Consider the following 17,538-nt stretch of genomic DNA (forward strand, 5'->3'; position numbering starts at 1 on the left):
AAGGTTGTTGTGAAGTGGTGTTGTAAAATAATGTCATGCCAGCTACCTCAACTACAACATGATAACAGACATCTACTGCAAAACAAATCAAATCTTTGCATGAATATTAAAACAGTGTACTGTTTAAACTGCGTACTGGTATATACTAAAACTGGGTAACTTAAACAGAGAATACATTTAACTTGTCTCACTGTCAACTAATATGATCAGCTTTATTGGAGGTTTTACAGGCAACTTATGCTTTAATCTGTGAAATATTATACATATAAAAAGTGATTTGTAAACAACTCAGCATACACTGATTTTGAGTATGAATAGCTTTTTATGCTGCCTATTAGCAGTTTATTTTTGCATTACCATTTGGACAGAAGCTGAATTTGAAGTGGTGTGTATGTTTTAAAAAGGTGCATAGACTGCTTAAAGCCGAATGGAGGTGGCATACATTTATGCTGGAATTACTGCTATATTAACACATTTATGAAAGTAATACTTTGGTTTTGAAATTATAATATAGAAACATGGAATGAGTAGAAATATGAAATGATAAAAAATGCATGTCATGAAAACTGCCAGGGCGAAGACAAATGCTGCATTTCATTTACAGAGCAAGCAAGGCTTTTTGTTTAGTGGTAGTTGTTCATGAGTCCCTTGTTTGTCCTGAACAGGTAAACTGCCCACTGTTCTTTAAAAAAAGAATCCTTTTCTAAAGAAGCATTTTTGTGTATTTGAACCATTTCCAACAATGCTTCAAAAAGAAAAAAACTATGTATTAAGAGCCAGGGGTGAAAATGTTTTGAATTTGAAGATCAGGCACTTATTTTGTCTTCTGGGAAACATGTAAGTATCTTCTGTAGCTTCTGAAAGGCAGCACCAAATGAAAAAAAATATGATATTTAGGCAAAATAAGAAAAATGTACGTTTTCATTCTGTTCAAAAATTTTCAAACCCTGCTCTTAATGCATCGTTTTTTCTTCTATAGCGTCAGTGAGCATTTTGAACCTTCTGTAATAGTTGCATATGAGTCCCTCAGCTGCCCTCATTGTGAATCTCACAATCATGCAGTCAGTTGGAAAGGGTTCAAATACACAAAAATGCTGAAAAACAAAAGAAGTTGTGGGACCTGAAGGATTTTCTTAACAACAGAGGGCAGTTTGACTGTTCAGGACAAATAAAAGAACTCATGAACAGCTATCACTAAACAAAAAAACACAGCTGTGGATCATTCAGGTAACAACAAAGTATTAAGAACAAGGTGTGTGTAAACCTTTGAACAGGGTAGTTTTTATAAATTTAACTTATTTTCTCTTGTGGACTGTATGTAATCTCTTTTATGTGAAATATCTAATTCAGGTCAGTGCTAAATAAAAAATAACATACATTTTGTATGATCCCTCTTATTTTGCTAAATAATTAACATTTTGCAGATTATGCTAAGTGTATGTAAACTTTTGAACTCAACTGTAGCCTACAGGTATGTGATATAAACCGGTCTGTATGTCATTTCTTGTTGCAAATCAATTAGCATGGCAGTTGCAGCTACTGTAAAATAGGTTGTTATATAGTTTGATAGTCTTAGATGGTCTCCCAGCTTTCTCAGGCTTTCATCTGGTCAGGCTAGACCATCTAAAACCAATAAACCAGCTTCCTCCTCCCATCCATTAAACAAAACAACTCTTTAGAAAGTGCATTCTAAATTCCAGTGTCTTGTGCATCATTAACAGTTAACATAACCTACCTATACATATACAAGTACACAGACTGTGCTCAGATGACAAGTCCATGACAGTCTCACTCAGACCGGTCTTCAGTAATACACGTCAAATGGGCTCGTTCAATCTGGGAGAGTGAACGCGCCTCACGCGCTTGCACAGTGTCGGGCAAAATGGCGGACAAAACGCCAGGTGGGGCGCAGAAAGCCAACTCTAAGGTATTTTTTTGACCTTTCTACTTTATTTCAGTATATTAAAACCAATCTTTCTTGTTAACGATTACAAAAGCGGAACACATTTGAGTTTGAATCAGTAGTGTGTCGCTTTGTTATACGAGAAAGGTTGATTGAACGGCTCGGTAATGATGCTAACTCGCTAGCAGTGCAGTTAGCTAGACAACCGGCGGCTGCACAGATTTTGTTTCTATAATGCACATTAACAGACTATAACCTGTTAGCCATATATGCTGCATTTGATCTTTTTATATTAGGTTTCGAAATACTCTTGACACCACCACAGAACATGAAATAAGCTGTTTGTGTCTGTTGTTTGCTGATAGAGCTAACACGAGCATAGTCTATGAATAATACTGTATTGCATTCATTTCTGGATGTTATATTTCTATAGAGATGAGATGGGGTTTGTTTATTAGTGGTGTAAATATATTAATTGCGCATTTGTGTGCGCATGATTGTGATAACTTGTTGGTTTTGCTTTGACAAGCTAACATGGTCATGTTTGCTAGTGTTACTAGCCACGTGAACGTGCCAACAGAAATAAAGACACAGCTAAAAATGTACAGTATACTATATATGATCATGATACTTCTGGTGTCATATTGGACACTCCAGCTTATATGTCTGGATGTACTCAGTGATAGGTTGCTGCAAAGTCCACCTCTTTATTGAGAATCTTTAATTCAGAGAACCTAAACAAACCATTACCAAATATGGATAAGGTCATTGTTTTTTCGTTTTGTGCTTTTAGTTTTTATGAATTTTGGACTGTATATAAATGCATTAACATCTGTTTCCATAGCCAAGAAGCTAAAGGTCTCTATTGTTAGAGGAAAATGTCCCTGACTTGTATACTAATTTTTTTTTTTTCCTATTTTCATGCAGGCTATATTGGAAAGTAAGTTAAAGGCCTTCAGTATTGGCAAGATGGCAGTTGCAAAAAGAACACTAAGTAAGAAAGAGCAGGATGAACTCAAGAAGAAGGTAAGCAGATGAGGTCTGAAGACTGGAATTCACTACATGACTTATGCCCAGATTTTTTTTTCGTCAATATGCAGTCTGAAGGAGTCAACACTAGTCAGAGCTGGTCCAAAGATATTCACAAAAATCATGTAGTGTATGATGGACATGGACTATGCTATTTTTATTTTTATTTTTAAATGTAAGTATGTCAGAGTATCATTCCAGGATATTAAGCATGGCCTATTTTAGAACACATTGTTTTCATTTCGCCATACGTCTACGCTTTATGGCACAAGTTCAACATTATTTTACTACGATAAATATCTGAGACAAACTGTGATATTTCACAGGAAGATGAAAGAGCAGCTGCGGAGATCTATGAGGAATTTCTCGCTGCTTTTGAGGGAGGTGAAGGAAAAGTGAAGACCTTTGTACGTGGAGGGATTGCTAATGCTACTAAAGGTAGGATTATCGTGTGTGAATGTTGCAAGATTTTTTTATCAAAGGTTTTTTTTTTCTGTTATTTTAATTCCACCATAAAACAAATGCTGTAAATGCATAAATCCTTAAGAATTTTAAAAATGTTTTAAAAAGTCTTCAGTGTCACATGATCATTCAGAAATTTTTCAAATATGCTGATTTGGTGCTCAAGAAACATTTCTTTTTGTCAGTGTTGAAAACAGTTGTGCTGCGTAATAATTTTGGGAAACCGTGATCATTTTTTTCCAGGATTCGTTGATGAATATAAAGTTTAAAAGAGCAGAATTTATTTGAAATTGAAATCTCTTCTGCTCACCAAGCCTGCATTTACTTGATCCAAAGTACATCAAAAACTGTAACATTTTGAAATATTTTTGCTGTTTAAATTGTTTTTTTTATTTGAATGTATTTTAAAATGTAATTTATTCCTGTGATCAAAGCTAAATTTTTAGCATCATTACTCCAGTCTTCAGTCCTTTTATAGAAGGAAATTATAGAAATTAATTAATGTAGCATGGATGCTTTAAATTGATCAAAAGTAATGAGAAATGCATATAATATTACAAAAGATGTCCGTTTTAGATAAATGCTGTCCTTTTGAACTTTGTATTCATCAAAGAAACCTGAAAAAATTCCACTCAGCTGTTTTTAACATAAGGATAATAATAAATGTTTGTTTTTTTTTTGTTTTTTTACAGCAAATCAGAATATTACAATGATTTCTGAAGGATCATGTGACTAGAGTAATGATGCTAAAAATTCAGTTTTGAAATCACAGGAATAAATTACATTTTAAAATATATTCAAATAGAAAAGTTATTTTAATTAGTAAAAATGTTTTACTTTACTGTTTTTGCTGTACTTTGACTCAAATCAATGCAGACTTGGTGAGCAGAAGAGACTTAAACACAAAACATACAAAATCTTAGTGTTCAAAAACTTTTGACTGGTAGTGTATACATCATGCACTTTATACATACATTTTGCTAAATAAATCATTCTTACTGACTCCCAACTTTTGAAGAGTAGATGTTTCTTGAACTTTTCTTTTAAATGATCAAAATGTTTGTATTATACATTCCTCTTAATTGTCTCTGTTTTGATATCTGTGTTACGTGTCTATTACAGAGGAAGCAGCGGCTGATGAAAAGAAAGGAAAGCTGTACAAACCGAAATCAAGGGTTATGGAGGCTAAAACTTTTTTACCTTTGGAAACTCCACCACAGTTTTTAGCATTAGATAAACGCAATGTGAGTCTCTTGTCATTTATTTCCATCTGACCTTATTATAAAGCATCTGTTTTGTCATGTAACTCCTGCATAATTGTTCTGTTATATTGCATAGGCATCGAAAAAGGGAGACAAAGAAAAGAAAAAGAGCAACCTTGAACTCTTCAAAGAAGAACTGAAACAGTGAGTGTTCTTTAAATCCCTAATCAAAAAAAGGCAGCACCTGAATGATCATTTCAAGTCATAATTCATAATTTCATAAAACCTTTGTTTTTGTAGGATACAGGAGGAGCGCGATGAACGTCACCGGTTGAAAGGCCGAGTCAGTCGTTTTGAGCCTCTTCCCGCAACGGAAGGAAGGCGATCCTGTAAGTTCTTTATTCATGTTGTTTTTTTCTTGCTCACCAAAACAGTCAGTTTCCCCTACCTTCACTCATGGACCCAGTGAAGTTTGTGCCCCTTCCACATGTCTTGGCCACTGCCGCAATGCAGCGGCGTATACGCTTTTAAAATTCAGGAAACAAAATTCACACTGCTTTTCTTCTGCTTTTAGCGGATGGTTCTTCACGAAGAAACCGTCCGTCCAGTGGTAATTTTGTTTTATATACTGTGTAATGCAATGACCATTTTGTTGTTTATGTACCCCATCATGGAAGAAGAGATGGAAGTACGTCAGATGTTATTTAGAGCTGTTCTTTTGCTTTTCAGTCTTGGATGATTCTGCTCCTGGCTCACATGATGTTGGTGATCCGACGACTACAAATCTCTATTTGGGTAACATAAATCCTCAGGTAATTGGTATTTCCTTTTTCATGATAATTGTTGTTAGGTGACGTCTGAAACCCAGAGTTTCCCATGCTAAAACATACTCTCTCACGCTCCAGATGAATGAGGAAATGCTCTGTCAGGAATTCGGTCGCTATGGTCCATTAGCCAGTGTAAAAATTATGTGGCCCAGGACTGATGAGGAAAGGGCCAGAGAAAGGAACTGCGGTTTTGTAGCCTTCATGACGAGGAGAGATGCTGAACGTGCACTTAAACATTTAAATGGTAAATATATTTGTTTATTTAATCTATTCATTTAATGTAATGCAATATATCAGCCGATATTCAGAATGTTTTATTTATCACATGCATTTTTGTTTTTGGATGATACGTGTCGGAAGTGGGAATTCTGTAGTTATATAGGGCCCTATGATTTCTGCGATGCAGAAAACGTGTGTGGGATCATGGAATCCAGTCATAAAAGTGGAATTTACTGTAAAGTGCAAAATGTCATGGAATGAATCAACATGCGTACATGAAAACACAAACATAATCTCTAGAACTGCCCGTAAAGTCACTTCATAAGCATTTTATGGTTTCTTGTGAGAAAACCCAAAACTACCATCATATCATATACAAACAGAAACGTAAATGTCTTCACAACAACCTGTTAGAAAAAGTTTGGTTTAATTTGAAGAAACTGTGATGAATACATTATTTTATGTAATGATAGTAGTACTACTAATAATAAAATTAGTACTACAACATTATTTTTAAGAAGTATTTACCAGAATTTATTTACCAGAAAAACGTAAATATATAACACAGTGTTTCTGTAAAAAAGATTTAAAATAATATTTTAAGTTTGTTGTTTAGAGATGCTTTTGATTATTAAAATTGAATGAAACCATTCAACTGGAACCCAGAAAATTAATGGAAAACACAGAATTTGGTAAAAAAAAAAAAAAAAAAAGAATAAAACTGAATTTGAGGGGGGGGAATAGTATGTATTTCATAGGGCCTCAATGTCATTTTTGTTAAACTTGTTTAAATTGTGTGTGATTTCAATTAATTAGACAAGCTTTTTGATTAATAGAATTTAATCTTACCATAAAACAGAGTCTCAAAAAATTAAAATGGAAAAAACAATCTAAAAGTTTAATTTAAAAAAATTAAATGGAATTTGGAAAACAATAAAACTGATTTTTATAGGGCCCACTTATACTACTATTTTTTTATATTCATGTTTATTAGCTTCTTTATTTTTGAAAAATACAGTAATAAGATTAAAGAATTAAGACGTTGCTATCTAAAATATGTGACCTTGTACCACAAAATCAGTCATAAGGGTAAATATTTTTTAATTGAGATTTATACATCATCTGAAAGCTGAATAAATGAACTTAAAATGAAAATCTGAAATCTGAGGGTGCAAAAAAACTAAATATTAAGAAAATCGCCTTTAAAGTTGTCCAAATGAAGTTCTTAGCCATGAATATTACTAATCAAAAATGTAGTTTTTATATATTTATGGTAGGAAATTTAAAAAATATCTTAATGAAACATGATCTTTATTTAATATTCTAATGATTTTGGCCCATACAGTGTATTTTTGGCTATTGCTCTGCTACTTAAGACCGGGTGGTCCAGGCGTCACACATATCTGTTAAATTTACAGATTATTTTTTCCATATTTATTAATTTCATGTTTACAATTGTTTTTAACCAACATAAATAAAGCAAATATTAAATATAAGTTGAATTGCAGAAATTATGCTAGTGGGTTTAAGTAGAGTGATATCTGATAGGTTTATGTTAGCTTTATTTCAGCAATTGGTCGTCCTGCTCTCTGAGATTTTAAATATTAATCGCTCATAAAACCAGTGAATAATTTGCCACATGCTGTTCATTTCAGGCAAAATGATAATGAATTTTGAAATGAAACTGGGATGGGGCAAAGGTGTACCAATTCCTCCTCACCCCATATACATTCCACCTTCAATGATGGAGCACACCCTCCCGCCTCCACCCTCTGGACTGCCCTTCAACGGCCAGCCCAAAGAGAGGCTGAAGAATCCCAACGCTCCTATGCCTCCCCCTCCAAAGTGCAAAGAGGAGTTTGAGAAGGTAACTTGGCATACGTGGGACAAACTGATTTTGGTTAGCATGGTTATAAAAGTAGTTAGGAGAAATGACTTGTTTACATATTTATATATAAATTTAATTTGTGTGTGGAAAGAGGTGCAGACCTTTTACGGCTTGATCTTCTTTATAAAAAATGTTTTGCCAATAGAATCGTGCAATTTTAATAAATTAGCAATAAGCAATTTATCTAAATAAATCAGTCATCTAAATTACATATGTACCATGCTGATTGTACCGGTAAGTGTTTTGGAGACTAGATTATTCATTGCACAAGACATTTTATAGGTTTTGGCTGCAAATTAGGATGAAATTGTACACATTTGATAGCGTCTGTTAAATGAAATGTAAAGAGATTTTTAAAAATATATATTTATGGATGCAGATGATCTTTCTCTAAGGACTGTGTTAGGAAAGTTTTAAAACTGACACAGTAGAACACATTTGTTGTTGTAGGAGTATATGTTGCATTTAGTGTTATGCCTGTTTCTTTTTAACAATACTCACATATATTCTATGTTTATTATCTGATGTGACTTCATATCCAGACTCTGTCGCAAGCCATAGTCAAAGTGGTTATCCCAACAGAAAGGTACATGTTTTTCTTTTTTTCCAAATTCTTATGAAATGTAGAGAACTTATCCCATCTCTGTAGTTTGAAAGATTGGCCATATCCATGCTACCAGAGGCTGGTTTGATTGAGCAATAGTTAAGGCCTTGCATGAAAATACGGAGCAGCTACTAACAATACAAGACACACACATGCATTGCGTTTCTCTATAAAGGGTTTGCATCATACTGCTCAGATAGTGAAGTTCATATTAGTAGAGAGAGTTCTGTTATTTCTATCGTTTTTGTTGACATACATTCGTGGCCAAAAGTTTTGAGAATTACATAAATATTGGAAATTAGAACAGTTGCTGCTTAAGTTTTTATAATAGCAATTTGCATATACTCCAGAATGTTATGAAGAGTGATCAGATAAATGGCATAGTCCTCCTTTGCCATGAAAATTAACTTAATCCCAAAAAAAGCTTTCCACTGCATTGTTAAGAAGGCTTCAGGGCATCCAAGAAAGTCCAGTAAGTGCCAGGATCGTCTCCTGAAGAGGATTCAGCTGCGGGATCGGAGTGCCACCAGTGCAGAGCTTGCTCAGGAATGGCAGCAGGCAGGTGTGAGCGCATCTGCACGGACAGTGAGGCCAAGACTTTTGGAAGATGGCCTGGTGTCAAGAAGGGCAGCAAAGAAGCCACTTCTCTCCAAAAAAAACATCAGGGACAGATTGATCTTCTGCAAAAAGTATGGCGAGTGGACTGCTGAGGACTGGGGCAAAGTCATATTCTCCGATGAAGCCTCTTTCCGATTGTTTGGGGCATCTGGAAAAAGGCTTGTCCGGAGAAGAAACGGTGAGCGCTACCATCAGTCCTGTGTCATGCCAACCTTAAAGCATCCTGAGACCATTCATGTGTGGGGTTGCTTCTCATCCAAGGGAGTGGGCTCACTCACAATTTTGCCCAAAAACACAGCCATGAATAAAGAATGGTTCCAAAACACCCTCCAACAGCAACTTCTTCCAACAATCCATCAACAGTTTGGTGAAGAACAATACATTTTCCAGCACGATGGAGCACCGTGCCATAAGGCAAAAGTGATAACTAAGTGGCTCAGGGACCAAAACGTTGAAATTTTGGGTCCATGGCCTGGAAAATCCCCTGATCTTAATCCCATTGAGAATTTGTGGTCAGTCCTCAAGAGGCAGGTGGACAAACAAAAACCCACTAATTCTGACAAACTTCAAGAAGTGATTATGAAAGAATGGGTTGCTATCAGTCAGGATTTGGCCCAGAAGTTGATTGAGAGCATGCCCAGTCGAATTGCAGAGGTCCTAAAAAAGAAGGGCCAACACTGCAAATACTGACTCTTTGCATAAATGTCATGTAATTGTCGATAAAAGCCTTTGAAACGTATGAAGTGCTTGTAATTATATTTCAGTACATCACAGAAACAACTGAAACAACGATCTAAAAGCAGTTGAGCAGCAAACTTTGTGAAAACTAATATTTGTGTCATTCTCAAAACTTTTGGCCACGACTGTACACTACCATTCAAAAGTTTGGGGTTGTTAAGTTCTTAAGAACTTAATATTCAAATAACATCATCAGTATTCAGCAGGGATTCATTAAATTGACCAAAAATGACAGTAAAGGCAAGCTGCAAAGATTTCTCTTTCGAGGAAATGTCTTAAATGCTATAATATATCAGATTTTCCACAAAAATATATGCCAGCCCAACTGTTTTCAACATTGATAATAATAAGCAATGTTTCTTGAGTAGCAAATCAGCATTTTATAATATCACTGAAGCATTACTAGTAATGCAAGTTATGTAATCAGATTACTTTTTTCAAGTAACTAACGCATTACTTTTAAATTTGCAAGGAAATATCTGAGATACCTTTTTTTTTTTTAATAAATAACGCAGGTTACTTTGTTTTTACATTTATTCACTGACACCTCTTCTGTCCCATGTTGAGAGAAATTGGGAGTGAGATGCAGACCAGAGGCACTTCCTTCAGACTGAGGCTTATTAATTTCACTTTTGGCACTTTGACTAATGGAAAAGTAATGTAATGCATTACTTTTCACAAAAAAGTACCTAACGTGATTACTTTTCATATGGAGTAACGCAATCTTGTAATTCATTACTTTTAAAAGTAAATTTCCTCAGCACTGCTGAGGATCACGTGACACTGAAGACTGGAGTAATGGCTGCTGAAATGTCAGTTTTGCCATCACAGGGATAAATTACATTTTAAAATAAATTAAAACAGAAAAGTTATTTTAAATTGTAGTGATTTGTCACTGTTTTTACCAGGGTCAGAAATTAACTTTTCCATTTAAGGGGCTAATATTTGCCCTCTGGAATTGATTTCCAGGGGCATTTTTTACATTTGTCAGGGCAATTTTTGTAATTGCACTGTTTAAAGTTGGATCTAAATTATAAATGTAAAAAAACAGGATCTCATAGGGCTGCAATATTATGACAACAGTTATTATTGTAGATTATTTCTCTTTATATTGTAATATTATCGATATAGAAAACAATATAAAACATTTTTGTTTTGTTTTGGGCACGTCTCATTCTGGCTTCATAGCGTACATGTCAGTCCATGACATTAGTCTGCCCTAGCACTAGTTATGCAAAAACTCCCATTATAATCACTGAAGCTATGAAATAATATTTTGCACTGTGTTGTCACTAATCTAAGCGATTAGTTATAAGCCTCAACATTGCATAAAGCAGTGTATAAAAGCCATCTGATGCAGTCTGAGTGAATCTAGATTCCCCAAATTTACACATTTTCACATTTCATTTTAATTGTGACAACCGCAAAGTATGGTTTAATTGTACATGGCATTTTTTTTTTTTTGGCCCATTTGTAATGAATTTATTTAATTTTTGTTCATTTTGGTGGCATTTTTGCCACAAGCAAATAAATGCAGGCTTGGAGCATAAGAGACTTCTTTTAAAAACATCTTACCAACCCCTAACTTGGTGTAGTGTACATTATGATTTAATGCTGTCTGGTGTGTTTAGGTTCCTTCTTGTGGACAGAATTATTCTATACGTCAGTGTTACAGCATGCTTGACAGATCGTTTCGCCAGTTTGGGTGTTTTTGAGGGAATTGTTCCGATTTTATCAGACTACATTCATTACACTACTAATTTATCAACTAAAATGCTGCACAAAACACATTCACCCTAGTGTCAGTTTTACAAAACCAGCCCTCTGGCTATTGCTCACTTTAACTGCCCCCAGTAGCAGGGCACAAAAGCGACACCCAATCCCCATAGTCTCAGTGACCTTTGACATTGGCCTTGGTGAGCAGCACAAGTTGAACTGTCTGCAGCAGCGAGGGACCAGAAAAGCGTCACAGGATGGATTGGGGAAAGTATACAGAATGATTGCCTGACATTGGTATGATCGGCTCCAATACTTGTGATTTGTGTTTCAGTACATTTGAAAAACATCATCTGTTGATTTTATCGGCCACTTCACGAGCCAGCCAGGAAGCCAATTGTTGTCCCTATCCCTTAACTGACTCTAGAAGTGCTTACATGATTTTGTCCCTCTCCATCCACACTTGTCTGTTGTCAAAAAGCAAGACAGATCACTATCACTCGGCCTCACATTTAGCCTCTCAGTAGCACGTCTAAGTTACGATTATAAGTTACGAGGGCAGAATGCTATGGCTGAGAGTCAGATATAAATGTAGAGAGGATTTATGTTTTGATTGTTACAGCTGTCACACTGCCAGTCAGTTTTAAATCTTAAAAGCTCAAATATGTTTATTGACTCATGGATAGTAAGTGCAAGGATGTTGCATTTCATCAGATGTCATATTGTAGCAGTAGCAGTTGTTTAGGTGTGGCTGGTGATGGCGCTGAATCTGTTTCGCTTTAACTGTGTTTTTCTCGTAGGAATTTGCTCTCTCTCATCCATCGAATGATCGAGTTTGTGGTGCGTGAGGGTCCAATGTTTGAAGCCATGATCATGAACAGAGAGATCAACAATCCGCTCTACAGGTGAGTGCATTTTAATCTTTCTTTTAACTCAAATCCTTTAAATTCAAAATGCATCTTAAAGGGATAGTTTACCCAAAAAAATAAAATTCTGTCATTACTCACCCTCAAGTCGTTCCAAACCTGTCAGACCTTCGTTCATCTTTGTGACACAAATTAAGGTATTTTTTATGAAATCCGAGAGTATTCTGACCCTGCATAGACAGCAACACAACTGACACATTCGAGGCTTAGAAAGGTAGTTAAGGACATCATTAAAATAGAATAAAATTAAATAAAGTTATATTTGTTTTCTTTGCTCATAAAGTATTCTCGTAGCTTCATAAAATTATGGATGAACCACTGATGTCACATGGACTATTTTAACAATGTCCTTACTACCTTTCTGGGCCTTGAATGTGTCAGTTGTGTTGCTGTCCGTGCAGGGTCAGAAAGCTCTCAGATTTTATAAAAAAATATCTCAATTTGTGTTCCGAGCATAAATGAAGATCTTATGGGTTTGGAACAAAATGAGGGTGAGTAAGTAATGGCAGAATTTCATTTTAAGGTTCTGACAAATGGTTTAGGTCATTTACATTTGCTTTTGGTTTGAATTCAACAGGTTTTTATTTGAAAATCAAAGTCCTGCTCATGTTTATTACCGGTGGAAGTTATACACCATATTACAGGTTAGCCTTATTTATTTCTATTCTTCTATCAGAAACATGTTCAGATGTAAAATGTAAAAAATCTCCACTCACAGGGCGAATCTCCAACCAAATGGAAAACGGAAGACTTCAGAATGTTTAAAAATGGCTCTATATGGCGACCGCCACCTCTTAACCCGTATTTACATGGCACTCCTGAAGACGAGGAGCGTGATGATGACGACGATGAAGAAATCATCAAAAAGGGCTCCTTGAAAGACGAGTATGTTTACATATCAAAATCTGGAGCTTATGCAGATATTCAGTTCTTCTAGTATGGAGCCGCTAGGCTTTTGGCTATAGGCAAAATTGTTGATTATGTGTACTTTATATTCTCCTCTTCTGCAGCGAGAGGGATAAATTGGAGGAGTTACTCCGGGGTCTCACGCCGAGGAAGAGCGACATAGCAGATGGCATGTTTTTCTGCCTCACGCATGCTGACGCGGCTGAAGAGATTGTGGAATGCATCGCTGAGTCCCTATCCATACTTAAAACACCTCTGCCAAAGAAGGTCACTCTTACACAGCAGAATTTTTATTCACAAAGTATCTTGCATGTGTCTTGTCACTTCTGTTTACATGTGCATTTCTGCTCTCCCTCAGATTGCAAGGTTATATCTGGTGTCGGATGTGCTGTATAACTCATCTGCAAAAGTTGCTAATGCCTCCTATTACAGAAAATTGTAAGTCTTACAGTTTTCGAGTGCACAATCAAGGTGTAAATTCTTGTTTGTTTGTTTAATGTGTTTTGCATTTCTTTTACAGCTTTGAAACAAAACTCTGCCAGATATTTTCTGACCTAAATGCTACTTACAAGACAATACAGGGCCATTTACAATCAGAAAATTTCAAGGTATGCCATCTTTTTTTTTTTTGAAACAGTGGTTTTCTAAAAAGACTGGAATTTATGTTTTTTAATTTTGGTCCTCACAGCAACGGGTAATGTCCTGTTTCCGTGCATGGGAAGACTGGGCAGTGTATCCCGATCCCTTCCTGATTAAACTTCAGAACATCTTCTTGGGACTCGTCAGTCTTGATGCTGAAAAGGAGGCTCCAGAACCTTTGCCAGAGGTTAGCTTCGTAGAGAAAGACTGGTTGAGTTATGATTCATAGATATTCAGACGTCAGGTTTGAGTTGAGACTGATTGGATGTTTATTGCATTGTCATTTAGCCACCAGAAAGGTCTGAGGATATTGATGGCGCTCCTATTGTGGAGGAGGAGCTGGATGGTGCTCCTTTGGATGATGTTGATGGCATGCCCATAGATGGTGCACCTATTGATGGGGCACCACTTGATGACCTGGATGGAATGCCCATCAAAGGAACAGACGATGATCTGGATGGTATTCCTTGTAAGAATGCTGACGTTATTATTTTTTTTTTTATTATTTAACTTTCATACACTTTGTAACTTATTTGGTAATCTTAAAGGGATAGTTCACCAAAAAATGAAAATGACCCCTTGACTAACTCACCCATAAGACATGCTATGCTTTATAATGGCAGTAAATGGGTGTTGAGATTTTGAAGTCCAAAAAAGGGCATCCATCCATCATAAGTACTCTATACAGCTCCAGGGGGTTAATAAAGGCCTTCTGAAGCAAATCAATGCGATTATATAAGAAAAATATCCATATTTAAATTTGTCTGAAAGAAGAAAGTCATATATGCCCAGGATGCCTTGAGGGTAAGTAAATCATGGGGCAATTTTCATTTTTGGTTGAATTAGGCCTATAACAAATCACTGTATTTAAAGATCAAAAAGAATGTATTTTACAGTTGCAATTGCAGAATGTTGTGGCAGATTTTCTAAAATAAATGTTTTTAATGGCTTTTTTCCAGTGGATCAAAAACCAGGCTTTAAGGTAGCCCCGTCAAAATGGGAGGAAGTGGATGGTGCTGCTTTGCAGGCTCAAGGTTAGAGTAGATGACATTTATGGCATTTAAAGCTTAGTTTCCTTCTGGTATATGCATTATAAAGTTTTGAGAATTTTGAAATCACATCATGATTTTTCTTAATTTTTTTTTGTTTTTAGCTGTAACCACATCAAAATGGGAAATCTTTGATCTGCCAGATGAGTCTGAGAAAAGTAAAACAAGGTACATATCGTAAAAATTTTACTTTTTCCATGTTTAAGTGATATAATTGGGCCCCAGTGCATTTACGAACCCAGAAAATGTAAAAAAGGACAACCCAGTATTTTCTTCTTAGTAAGCTTTTCTTTGCAAAGCCATGAAGCCACTATTTTGTTTTTTGCAAGCGACAACAGTGTACCAGTTCTAACACCACAGTAAACGTTAGAGCAGAGCATGCAAACTGTTCTATCAATTGAAATAATAAAAAATCTGTGGGGTATTTTGAACTGAAACTTCAGACACATTCTGAGGACACCTGAGACTTATATTACATATTGTAAAAAAGGGGCAAATTGTTGGCTTTTGCAGCAGGAAATTCATTTGTCATGTTTTGATCTCATTTTCACATTCTTGTCATAGTTCAAAACGTGAAACTGATAGTAAAGACTCACTGAGGAGCTCCAGCGCTGCAGACCAGCAGTCCTACAGTAATCCTGTAAGAGAAGAATATGATTCAAAGTCTGCCAAGTTTTCTGAGATGAGTGAGGAGAAACGTGCCAAACTACGAGAAATCGAGGTATACCTAAATGCTAAAGGTACTTCTTCACGTTTGAAAGCTGTTTAGAGATCTTAATACATTTTCTGTGTCTGTGTTGTAGCTTAAAGTCATGAAGTTTCAAGATGAGCTTGAATCTGGAAAGCGACCCAAAAAATCTGGACAGAGTATTCAAGAACAAGTAGAGCTTTACCGGGACAAATTATTACAGCGGGTTAGTATGTGGCTTCTTTTTGTTGTAGTTTTTGGTATTTCTTTAGTGTTACAGTTTTGTTTGAAAATAACTTTTTCTTTTTGGAAAATTTTTAGGAGAAGGAGAAAGAGACAGAGAAAGACAAAGAGAAAGAAAAGGAAAGAAAAGACAAAGATAAATCCGATGTGTCCCACAAAGAGAAGGACAAAGATGACTCCACACCAGGCAGAAAAGAAAAGTAAGACACCTCAACATTTCTTCACAAATGTGACCCTGGACAACAAAATCAGTTTTAGCATGGCTATATTTGTAACAATAGCCAACAATTTATTGTATGGGTCAAAATTATCGATTTTTCTTTTATGCCAAAATCATTAGGATATTAAGGAAATATTATGTTCCATAAAGGTATTTTGTAAATTCTAAATTTATAAAATCTTGTAAATTTCTACCGTTTTATATATAGTGCTAAGTGCTTCATTTGGACAATTTAAATGTGTTTTACTCAGTATTTAGGTTTTTTGCACCCTCAGGTTCCAGATTTTCAAATATTTGATTTTCAAAGATTTCTTTGTACCTATCCTAAAAACCATAGTTAAATGAAAAGCTTATTTATTCCGTTTTCAGATCATGTATTTATCTCAATTTCAACAGGTTTGTGGTCCACAGTCACAATTTAAGAAATGGAATACATCTTTGTTTGGCTGTCTTGAAACAATTTTATTTTCTCCCCAGAAAACGGAGGCATAGTCCCTCCCCCAGTCCCACCCGAAGTAGCAGCAGTAGGCGAGGCAGGTCACCCTCCCCGCGATCGGAGCGCTCCGATAGGTCCTATACAAAAGACAGCTCTCGATCGTCTTATAAAGACTCTCCAAGAGATAGTAACCGCAGGTCATCTAAAAGGTAAATTAACAGTCATCGCTTAATCTTGTGGCTCGTATTTTCTTGTCAGTTTCTTTTAGGAGTGTTTATGGAAGTGAAAATTAATGATCTATCTCATTTTTAAATGATTTTAGGTCCCCTTCACCCCCAAGAACGCCTAAGAGGTCGCGCAGGTCCAGATCAAGAACACCCAAAAAATCTTCAAAGAAATCCAGATCTCGGTCACGATCGCCTCACCGCTCTCACAAGAAATCCAAAAAAAGCAAACACTGAGACTTCTGGCCATTATGAAATGATGCCTGGGTTGTCTTTCGTGCCTCAAATTTGTCCTGTAAATCAGTATGAAGGACATTCCCTCTTTCACCCGTCCTTTTGAAGCTCACTCACAATGGCACAAGAACAGTGTTCAAGGGTCATCTATAGAGTGTTTTATAATGTCATTTAGGAGCTTCCTTTGATGTTCAAAGTGTCCGATAAGAGAATAACTGCAGTGGTTGGGGCAATCATCCATCAACCTGAAAACTATTGTCTTATTTTTATTTTTTTTTGCTTTTTGTCATCGTTTTTAGATCCCTTGAAACTGACTTAAATTAAATTAGTGTAAGTTTCAGTTGTATAGATGTTTGCTTTTCAATAAAGACACAATTTATGTGACTACTCTCTGAAATGGCTTAGTTTGTGTGTTATAAAATAGCAAACTTATTTTTAAAAGTTTTTTAAATGCCATGGGATCCAAAATATGATCATCCTTGGGGCATCTTAAAATGTAAAAAATGTTTCATATAGAAATGTGGAAAATATTTGTATTTATGCATTTAGTATGTTTTTTATTATTATTATTCACTGTAGTACTGTAATACTAGATGTATATGTGACCCTGGACCACAAAACCAGTCCTAGGTAACACGGGTATATTTGTAGCAATAGGCAGAAATACATTGTATGGGTCAAAATCGTTTTTTATGCCAAAAATCACTAGGATATTAAGTAAAGATCATGTTCCATGAAGATATTTTGTAAATTTGCTACCGTAAATA

General features: G+C 35.7%; 1 protein-coding gene across 3 annotated transcripts; it reads left to right on the forward strand.

The window, feature by feature from the left end:
* Positions 1–1,843: 1,843 nt before the first annotated feature.
* On the forward strand, positions 1,844–17,168 carry u2surp (U2 snRNP-associated SURP domain containing). Of its 3 annotated transcripts, XM_073848502.1 has the most exons (26): positions 1,844–1,927; positions 2,831–2,929; positions 3,259–3,370; positions 4,517–4,638; positions 4,733–4,800; positions 4,897–4,985; positions 5,171–5,206; positions 5,326–5,408; positions 5,502–5,667; positions 7,298–7,509; positions 8,073–8,116; positions 12,007–12,111; positions 12,710–12,776; positions 12,851–13,017; positions 13,143–13,305; positions 13,397–13,476; positions 13,559–13,646; positions 13,727–13,864; positions 13,966–14,146; positions 14,637–14,711; positions 14,831–14,894; positions 15,291–15,447; positions 15,530–15,640; positions 15,736–15,857; positions 16,355–16,522; positions 16,636–17,168. In XM_073848502.1, exons 1-26 carry the CDS (start codon positions 1,883–1,885, stop codon positions 16,772–16,774), a joined length of 2,901 nt encoding a protein of 966 aa, XP_073704603.1. In that variant the 5' UTR covers positions 1,844–1,882; the 3' UTR covers positions 16,775–17,168. The 3 variants fall into 3 exon arrangements, with proteins under 3 accessions (XP_073704603.1, XP_073704604.1, XP_073704605.1); XM_073848503.1 differs by lacking the exon at positions 5,171–5,206; XM_073848504.1 differs by lacking the exons at positions 1,844–1,927; positions 2,831–2,929; positions 3,259–3,370; ... (5 more) ...; positions 5,502–5,667; positions 8,073–8,116 and having other exon boundaries at positions 7,374–7,509.
* Positions 17,169–17,538: the final 370 nt, after the last annotated feature.

Source organism: Garra rufa, chromosome 10, assembly GCF_049309525.1.
Source record: "Garra rufa chromosome 10, GarRuf1.0, whole genome shotgun sequence".
NCBI lineage: Eukaryota > Metazoa > Chordata > Actinopteri > Cypriniformes > Cyprinidae > Garra > Garra rufa.

Coding starts and splice junctions, on each gene's coding strand:
- u2surp (XM_073848502.1), top strand. CDS start 1,883: ATGGCGGACAAAACGCCAGGTGGGGCGCAGAAAGCCAACTCTAAG. Junction 1,928..2,830: donor CGCAGAAAGCCAACTCTAAG/GTATTTTTTTGA, acceptor ATTTTCATGCAG/GCTATATTGGAAAGTAAGTT. Junction 15,641..15,735: donor GGGACAAATTATTACAGCGG/GTTAGTATGTGG, acceptor GAAAATTTTTAG/GAGAAGGAGAAAGAGACAGA.